The following is a 9,171-nucleotide window of genomic DNA, read 5'->3' on the forward strand; positions in this document are numbered from 1 at the left end:
ATATAGTTTGTAGCCAGGCACTGTGGTGTACATCTATAATCCCAGAACTCTGAGCAGCTGAGGCAGGAGGATGACAAGTTAGAGCCCTGCCTGGACAACTTAGTGACTTAGCAGGACCTTATCTCCAAATATAAAAGAGGGCTGGGAATGTAGCCCAGTATGCAGTACATCACTGCCCCAAAAAGAAAAGGTTGTTTGCTTTACTATGTATTCTTAAATTAATTAAAGATGTTGTTGAATTTTTTTCATTTGCTTATCACTTATATTTATTAAATCTTTATGGTTATCATTTTTAAAATTTAATGTTTGTTTTCTCTTAACATACACCTATTTTTGCTAGGTTAAAAATCAACCCAGTGTTTTAAAAAAAATGGAAAATTGTAAAGGAGGTTGCTTCTATAATTTCATTTTAAAGGCCATTTCAAAACCAAATCACTTTATGGGGGCTGGAGATTTAGCTCAGTGGCACCATTCCTGCCTCACAAGATCAAAGTCCTGAGTTCGATCCCTGGTACTGGAAAAGAAAAAAAAAAAAAAGTACACGGAAAGAGTTCTTCAGTTGCAGTGTCCTGAGCCCTGCTGGGCTCCGAAGTGTAGGTACCACTTGGTGGAGAAAAAAGTAGGTGTCCTGTTCTCTTCTTACAGGGGCTCTCAGAAATAATGCGTGTATATGAAAGTAACTCAAGAGGCAGATTTTGATTTAATTTTCAGACTTTTGTTCGTACATAACCATGATGAGGGATTATTTGCAGGTCAGTCACAGAGGAAAGTCATTTTGAAATTACATTGTTTTGAGTTTATCTTTCTGCCACCAGGGGTCAGTCCTGCATCAAGACCTTCTCCAGGAACTCCTACCAGTCCCAGCAACCTCACCAGCAGCCTGAAAACACCTGCACCTGCCGCAACCACACCTCACAACCCTCTGGCAAATATCCTCTCGAAGGTGGAGATCACCCCTGAGAGTATTCTGTCTGCTCTTTCCAAAACTCAGACACAGTCAGCCCCTGCACTGCAAGGTAAACAGATTTGTGCCAGAGAGACTTGAATTATCTGTCTCTTGCTTAACCCAGAATTCCATTTCTGAGGAAGCCAAAGCCGTGAAATGTATAATGCAGTTAATTCAGTATTCTCTTTATATTTATGACCTATAACCGGGCATTAGAGAGTTACAAAGCATCAAAGCAAGGGCCAGGATTTAGCTCAGTGGCGCCGCAACAACAAGCACAAGATCCAGAGTTTGATCCCCGGTGACCGCCCCCCCCAAAAAATATATATATATATTCATATATCAAAGCACAAGGAAGCCAGGCACTGTGGTGCACACCTGTAATTCCAGCTCAGGCAGGAAGGTCACAAGTTCAGGGCCAGCCTGGGCTGTAGCCGCCCTGGAGAGTTACAGGTTCAAGGCATCCTGGGCAGCACAGCAAGACCCTGTCTCCAAAAAAACAACAAAAAAAAAAACTTGTAGGTTTGGTGAGAACAGTGACTACTAGGAATTAAACAGGAGGGGAAATTGTATAGCCAGGAAACTTTAAAAATGAAGCATGTTTTGTTTGTTTTTGTTTTTTTTTTTAAAGAAAAGATAACTGAAGTTAACAGTCCATTTTAGGGCATTAAATACTGATAGTAGGTGATTGGATAACAGTTAAAACCAGGCAGCCTCAAGCTGGACATGGAGACTCACGCCTATGATCCCAGTACTCCAGAGGCTGAGGCAGGAGGATCACTGCAAGTTCAAGATCAGCCTGGGCTACAGAGTAAGTTCAAGGCCAGCCTGAACCAGAGAGAGAGACCCTGTCTGCAAAACAAAACAAATTACCCCAGGGAGCCTTATTTAAAAGTACATCGCTTAAAAACATCACAAGAGTGATATGACCTTGAAATTCTTCAGATCTGAGCCAGGTGTGATGGTTCACACCTGAATCCTGGCTACTTGGGAGGCCAAGTCAGGAGGATCACAAAGCATGCGCCTAGCTGGGTGAAATCTGTATTCATTTATGACCAGAAATTAGATAAATTTTGCAAATATGATTGGGGTATTATTGAATTGGTAAGATCTTATATTAACCCCTTAAAATATTTTTAGAGCATTTTCTACAGAAAGTTTGCCTTAGTGAATTTTAGCCTTTGCCCCAAAGAATATTTTATCTGTGGTTAGGAGCAGGTTTTGTCCCTGAGTAAAACGGGTTAAATCTCATTTGTGTCAACTTCAAACTAATCAACAATCCTTAGATTTTTCCAAGCTATAAAATGGGAATTGTATGTTTTCTTGTGAAACGATCAGTGCCCTTATTGGTCTGCCTTTGTCTTGTCTTGTGGTACATGTTTGTGATTGCTACATTTTACAAACAAAACTGATGGTTGGAAGCATTGTTTCCCAAAAGGTGACACCAGTGTAGTAAATAAATTTCTGAAATTTATTCAAATAAGTTTCTGAAATTCTCATACCTGTCTTCTTCCTAAGAATAACAGTGTGCATTTGCGTGTCAGAGTCAGTTGTGGAGCCTGGAAAGGAAGGATGGGGTAGGGTGTCCATTTGCATTTAGAGAAGCATTTTCACAGATCAAAAGTTAAGAGATGCTGACTTGAACTGTTGTTTTAGGATTAGTTTGCTTCCTTTCTTTTTCTGCTTTGCCTTATTTAAACTGACTGATTCTGACATTAAAAAATCTCTGCCTTCCTGCTGCTTTTTAATTGTGCCATGCTGGACTTGTTTCTGGCTTGTACTGGAAACATTTCAATGATTAGTTCTCTGATTGATAAATAGGACCAACGTTTTCAGTGACATCTAGCCGTGGCTTGTTTGGTCTGGATTCCCTTTGGCTTTGTATTTTAAATAAAGTCTGTCTGGTTCCCACCAGAGTGAACTTGAATAACTAACAAGCCCACATTGTTTTTATCATAAGTAGGGAGTGCTTGTTAACCCCTGTAATCTCTGTTTCTACAGGCCTGTCATCTTTGCTTCAGAGTGTCACTGGGAACCAAGCCCCAGCCAGTGAAGCTACGTCCCAGAACACTTCCGCCTCCCCTGCCAATACCACAGTCTCTACTGTAAAAGGAAGAAATGTGCCCTCCAATACCCAGTCTTTTATTCCCAAAAGCTTCAACTATTCTCCTAATTCATCAACTTCTGAAGTCTCTTCAACTTCAGCCATCAAGGCATCAATAGGGCAAAGCCCAGGGCTTCCAAGCACTACTTTTAAACTACCGTCCAACTCTCTGGGGTTTACTGGTACCCACAGTACTAGCCCTGCTGCCCCACCTACTGAAGTTGCCATGTGCCAATCTTCAGAGAGCTCCAAGCCAAAGCTGGAGTCTGAGTCCACCTCCCCAAGTCTGGAAATGAAGATACACAACTTCTTAAAAGGTAATCCTGGTTTCAGTGGCTTAAATTTAAACATCCCAATCCTGAGCAGTTTGGGATCCAGTGCCCCATCAGAGAGCCACCCCTCAGACTTCCAGCGTGGCCCTACTAGCACCTCAATCGACAACATTGACGGAACCCCGGTTCGGGATGAACGGAGTGGGACTCCCACCCAGGATGAGATGATGGACAAGCCCACATCAAGCAGTGTAGATACTGTGTCCCTGCTTTCTAAGATCATTAGCCCTGGTTCCTCGACACCCAGCAGTACAAGATCACCACCCCCTGGGAGAGATGAAAGCTATCCCCGGGAGCTCTCCAATTCCGTATCTACATATCGACCCTTTGGCCTGGGCAGTGAATCTCCCTATAAGCAGCCTTCTGATGGAATGGAGAGACCATCTTCCCTGATGGACTCTTCACAGGAAAAGTTCTATCCAGATACTTCTTTCCAAGAAGATGAGGATTATCGAGATTTTGAGTATTCAGGGCCTCCACCCTCTGCCATGATGAACCTAGAGAAGAAACCAGCCAAATCTATCCTGAAGTCAACCAAGCTTTCTGATGCCACCGAGTATCAGCCAATCCTGTCCAATTATAGCCACAGGGCCCAAGAATTTGGGGTAAAGTCTGCCTTTCCTCCATCTGTAAGGGCCCTCTTGGACTCTAGTGAGAACTGTGAGCGTCTCTCATCCTCCCCTGGGCTATTTGGTACCTTCAGCATAAGAGGGAATGATCCTGGGTCTGACCGGTCACCATCACCGAGTAAGAATGATTCATTTTTTGCCCCTGACTCCAACCACAATAGCTTGTCTCAGTCTACCACTGGGCACCTCAGTTTGCCACAGAAGCAGTACCCAGACTCTCCTCACCCAGTCCCACATCGTTCCCTTTTCTCTCCGCAGAATACCCTTGCTGCTCCCACGGGCCACCCACCCACATCAGGCGTGGAGAAAGTCCTGTCCTCCACCATTTCCACCACATCGACGATTGAGTTTAAGAATATGCTTAAAAACGCCTCACGCAAGCCCTCAGATGATAAGCATTTTGGCCAAACCCCCAACAAGGGCACTTCCGGTGATGGTATCAGTCTGACCAGCCTCGCCCAGCCCAGCCTGCCCACCTCTGATCAGCAGCAACAAGAAGAGCACTACCGCATAGAAACCCGCGTGTCTTCCTCCTGCCTAGACCTGCCTGATAGCACTGAAGAAAAGGGGGCCCCTATAGAAACTCTGGGTTATCGTAACGCAGCCAATAGGAGGATGTCAGGGGAGCCAATACAGACCGTAGAGTCCATCCGAGTTCCTGGGAAGGGAAATAGAGGACATGGGCGAGAGGCTTCAAGGGTGGGTTGGTTTGATCTGAGCACATCAGGCAGCTCTTTTGACAATGGACCCTCAAGTGCCTCTGAGTTGGCAACCCTTGGGGGTGGGGGCAGCGGAGGACTCACTGGCTTTAAAACACCCTACAAGGAACGGGCACCCCAGTTTCAGGAGAGTGTCGGCAGCTTTCGTTCCAACAGTTTCAACTCAACATTTGAGCACCATCTCACCCCGTCCCCCTTGGAACATGGGACACCCTTCCAGAGAGAGCCAGTGGGGCCGTCACCTGCCCCAGCTGCCCCTCCTAAGGATCATGGTGGTATTTTCTCTCGAGATGCACCTGCTCATCTGCCCTCTGTGGATCTCTCGAACCCTTTCACAAAGGAGGCAGCCCTGTCCCATGCTGCCCCACCGCCTCCTCCTGGAGAGCACAGCGGAGTTCCTTTCCCTGCCCCACCCCCTCCTCCGCCCCCTGGGGAACTTAGCAGCAGTGGTGGGAGTGGTGTCCCCTTTTCTACTCCACCGCCTCCACCCCCTGTTGACCACTCTGGAGTTGTACCCTTCCCTACCCCACCACTGGCAGAGCACGGAGTGGCAGGGACTGTGGCAGTATTTCCCAAGGACCATAGTTCCCTTCTTCAAGGGACCCTGGCTGAGCATTTTGGCATGCTCACGGGACCCAGGGACCATGGGGGCCCCCCGCAACGGGACCTCAACGGCCCTGGCCCTAGCCGTGTGCGCGAGAGCCTGAGCCTACCCTCCCACCCTCTGGAGCACCTGGGCCCAGCCCATGGCGGAGGAGTTGTGGGGGGCAGCAACAGCAGCAGTGGCCCCCCCTTGGGTCCCTCACACAGAGACACCATCAACCGAAGTGGTATGATTTTACGGAATCCCCGGCCAGACTTTCGGCCTAGGGAACCTTTTCTCAGCAGAGACCCATTCCACAGTTTAAAGAGACCCAGGCCACCTTTTGCTAGGGGCCCTCCGTTCTTTGCACCAAAACGCCCATTCTTCCCTCCCAGGTACTGATGGAAACCAAGGGAAAAGCATTTGGAACAGTTTAGAGAGCCTTGGAAGTAGGAGTTTGGTTTGTTGTTGTTTTTGTTTTCCCTCCCTTGCTTTATTTTTTATTATGGTAAGGGCCTTCCTCCCAAACTGAAAAGTTACACATGCCTCCATTTTACTATTCCATCAAGTCCTCCCTCCCACTGCACTTACTACCTTCCCTGAGTTGATGGTATTTGGGGGGAAGAAAAAAAACCCACAACCAAAGCCACTTCATATGGCTGGGGGCTTGGGGAGTGGGGAGGAAAACAATCTTTTTCCCATCTACTGAAGACTATTTACTACATTTGAAATAAAACTTCCATCAGTACAGATGATGACGTGCAATGTTGGGGTGTTATTTGGGGCTTGCCCACCCAGTAGTCAGCAGAAGGGTTCCTGTGTCCTCCCCTCTCAAGCTTAGTGACCACTGTACCCAGTGCAGCTCCCTCCTGGGCTCTGCACCGCTCTCAGGCGAAGGACAGGAAGCGCGCCAGCCTTGGGCTTGTCAGGCTTGCTTGGTTTCTGTTTTGTTTTTTTAAGGCATGTTGAAGTTTAGTTCTTTACCCTTCTCCTAACAGCTTAGTTTTTTAAAATCCACCTCTTTCTCCAAAGTACTATCCAGCAGTAACTTTGAGGCATTACAAACCTTATTCTTAGTAGAAATTTTTTCTCTTTGTTCTTGGAGTGAGAGAGAGGAGGCTAAATATAAATGCAGGGTAAAAATAAGGAGTGAGTACCATATATAAAGCTAGGAAAGGAATAGTTAGAGGTGTGGTATAACCTGGCTGGACTTTTAATCTAGAAAATAGGACACATTTTGAAATAGTTTTCCAAAAATCTTGTGCCATGCTCTTGCCTCTTGCTTTTTTTCCTGGGCTTTCTTTTTCTCCCTCAGTTTTTACTTTTGGCTGGAAAGAAAGTCAGTACAGTTGGCCATTGATACAAAGGTTCAACTGAAATATCTCTGCATCTCTTAATAAAAGAAATAGACATTAAAGTTACCATGATGCCTCCTTAATGTAATATTTATTGGTGGTTTTCAGCAAGGATTAACACTGAAGAGAAAGGAAACGTTTGTCTTTATCTTCTCCCCTCACCTCAGTCCTGTATGCACCCCTCTTCTTGGTATTTCAGGAGGAGACTCAGTAGTATGTTTATAGTGTACCTCTTCAACAGGTGGGCACTGCTGTGCTGGTCTTAGTCCTGAGAAATGAGGAAACTGGTAACTAGCTTGACCCCACTCCACAGGTAGCAAGCAGATTTCAAGGGACTAACCTTCTCCCCACCCCAACAGGAAGAAAAGAAGGTTTCTGCCCTCAAGTCATTTTGCGTGAGACCCTAAGTGCTTTCCGTCCCCCTGGACTAAAAGCTTGTTTATGTTTCCACATGTAGTACTTGGGAAAAGACAAGCACTGTACTTTATGTCTTTGGGTCTAGCGGCACTGAAAAGCAAATAACTGCTTACTACATTTCTTTAATTCAGTGTTTCACCCCACTGAATTATAAATCTCCAGCTAGATGAGTAAAACATCCTAGCAAGTTCATGTATTTTCTCCTAGTTTAGTATAGAACTAACTAGGGGAGTAAGGGAGAGGAATTCTAATAATGGGAGAGGCTGGATAATGTGACAAGACCATTCTTTGTCTCACAATAAACTTGCTTTTCAGAGAAAGCAGCTTAAGCCAGGTGTGCATCCTAGTTTGGGAGTTTTTTGTAAGGTATTTTACGTTGTTTGCTTGGGCTCACCCTGTGTTCTGTGATTAGGGTGTGATGAGTCATTCATCCCCCTAATGCTTACCTGGCCTTAAGCCAGCTGCTCCTCTCTTTGACCCTCTCAAGCCTCTGTCCTGCAGCTGTCCCTACAAAGATGCCTGGCGCCATGACCTTCATGTGGGACAGGACATACAGTATAGCGAAGCAAAGGAAATAGTTATGTATTGGTTCCTAAGACACAGGGAAAATAGAACAGGGCTGGGGTAGGGGATTCTATTTGACTTACAGAATTGATTCGAAAGTGAAGTGGCATGTTTTTCATTCTAGAATACAAGAATGTGAATTCTTTCTGCTGCTCTTGTTTAAGCTAAATGTAGTGTTTACTTGAAAAGGCTCTCTGACCTTTGATTTTATCAGAAATGTTGGGATGTCAGGAAAGTGGCTTCCTGAATATTGGGGCAGGGTGATTGTCCCCAAAACATGATGGCTGACACATGAAAGAAGTGTAGTTCAAAGGTGAACTTGTGGAATATTTTTGTTTTGTTTTTGCCACAGAATCCTCAGTGCATTTGTTTCAGGATGGAAGTGAGGACTTGTATGAGGCTGTTGGTTACTGATTTTAAAGAAATCTGTCTATAGTAAATGAAGAGGACAGTGTATATATGTGATATAGTGAAACAAGATAATTCTGGTATTCATAAACATGAAACAAAGAGGTTTTATTCTTCTGTGTCTGTGATTTAAAACTCTGTGACCATGCTCTGACTTTTGTATTTCAACCTGAGTTTAAAAAAAATAAACAAGATATTTTTTAAAGAAAGCATAGCATAGTGTGTCTTAGGAAGGACATGATTCATATGAAAGCAGAACATGAGCTATTATAAGGCCTTTGGTGCTCACTGTAAAATCACAGACAAAGAATCCTAGTGAACACACCAGTACCATTTAAAGTTAGTCATGCAGTATCAGAAATAGGGCCCTTACGTATTTTGTAAGAGTTCATTCTTAAGCCAGTGTAGATGAGAGCCCTCCCTGCTTCCCTCTGCCCTCCCAAGAGTTGAAGTAATGGTTTGATTTGAGAGGTGAGCAGAGAGTGGGACTTGTATCCTTTCCAATACCAGAACACTCTTTGTAATAATACATGGTACAGCAAACCTATCTAGATAATGTGAATATGCTAAACTTCCTAATTGCAGAGTATTCACTACCCTGAAGTTACCTGTTCATGCAGTTAAGCTTCAGCTGTTACTGTTTTAAGCCGCTGTAAATTACTGCTTCCCTTTCTCCCTCCTCCCTTTTTTAATCGGTGGGGGTGCCTGTTAAGAGTAAAATTAGATATGTTGGATTGGTATTTTCACGTGTTCAGTGTGGAAAACAAAACAAGTACATGCTTTAGAGCCAACAACGAAATCCTTTTGAAATGTGTGTTAATATCATTTAATAAAAATAACGAGTTCTAAAGGTTTGACATTTTTTTTTTTTTTTTGGAGACTGGGGCTTGGACCAAGGGCCCTCGGCTTCTCTAGTGAGTGCAAATAGGAGGGAACTTCTCCAGGAGCTGAAACTGCTGCTTTGTGGAGACCTGTGGTTGGGAAACCTAAATTTTCTCCAGCAAAGATCCAACATGACTGTCCGGGGCTGAAGGTGAAACCAACTACAGAATGCAGAGAGAAAAGCCTGGATCTGCCTACGAAGATGCAGCTGCGTTAGCTTTTGGTTTAAGGG

The 9,171-nt window shown here is 44.8% G+C and overlaps 1 protein-coding gene across 3 annotated transcripts in view; it reads left to right on the plus strand.

The window, feature by feature from the left end:
• Nucleotides 1–8,353, plus strand: part of Rprd2 (regulation of nuclear pre-mRNA domain containing 2) — a 92,550-nt gene extending 84,197 nt beyond the window's left edge. The window contains exons 10-12 of one of the 3 annotated variants that reach the window (XM_010616399.1): nucleotides 816–1,016; nucleotides 2,948–3,987; nucleotides 4,270–8,353. In XM_010616399.1, coding sequence (XP_010614701.1) covers nucleotides 816–1,016; nucleotides 2,948–3,987; nucleotides 4,270–5,715 — 2,687 coding nt within the window. In that variant the 3' untranslated portion in view covers nucleotides 5,716–8,353. Of the gene's footprint in view, nucleotides 1–815; nucleotides 1,017–2,947 lie in introns of all 3 variants that reach the window. The other 2 variants (XM_010616400.2, XM_010616398.1) reach the window with 2 other exon arrangements.
• Nucleotides 8,354–9,171: the final 818 nt, after the last annotated feature.

Source organism: Fukomys damarensis, unplaced genomic scaffold (genome assembly GCF_012274545.1).
Source record: "Fukomys damarensis isolate Sample0158 unplaced genomic scaffold, DMR_v1.0_HiC HiC_scaffold_33, whole genome shotgun sequence".
Classification (NCBI taxonomy): domain Eukaryota; kingdom Metazoa; phylum Chordata; class Mammalia; order Rodentia; family Bathyergidae; genus Fukomys; species Fukomys damarensis.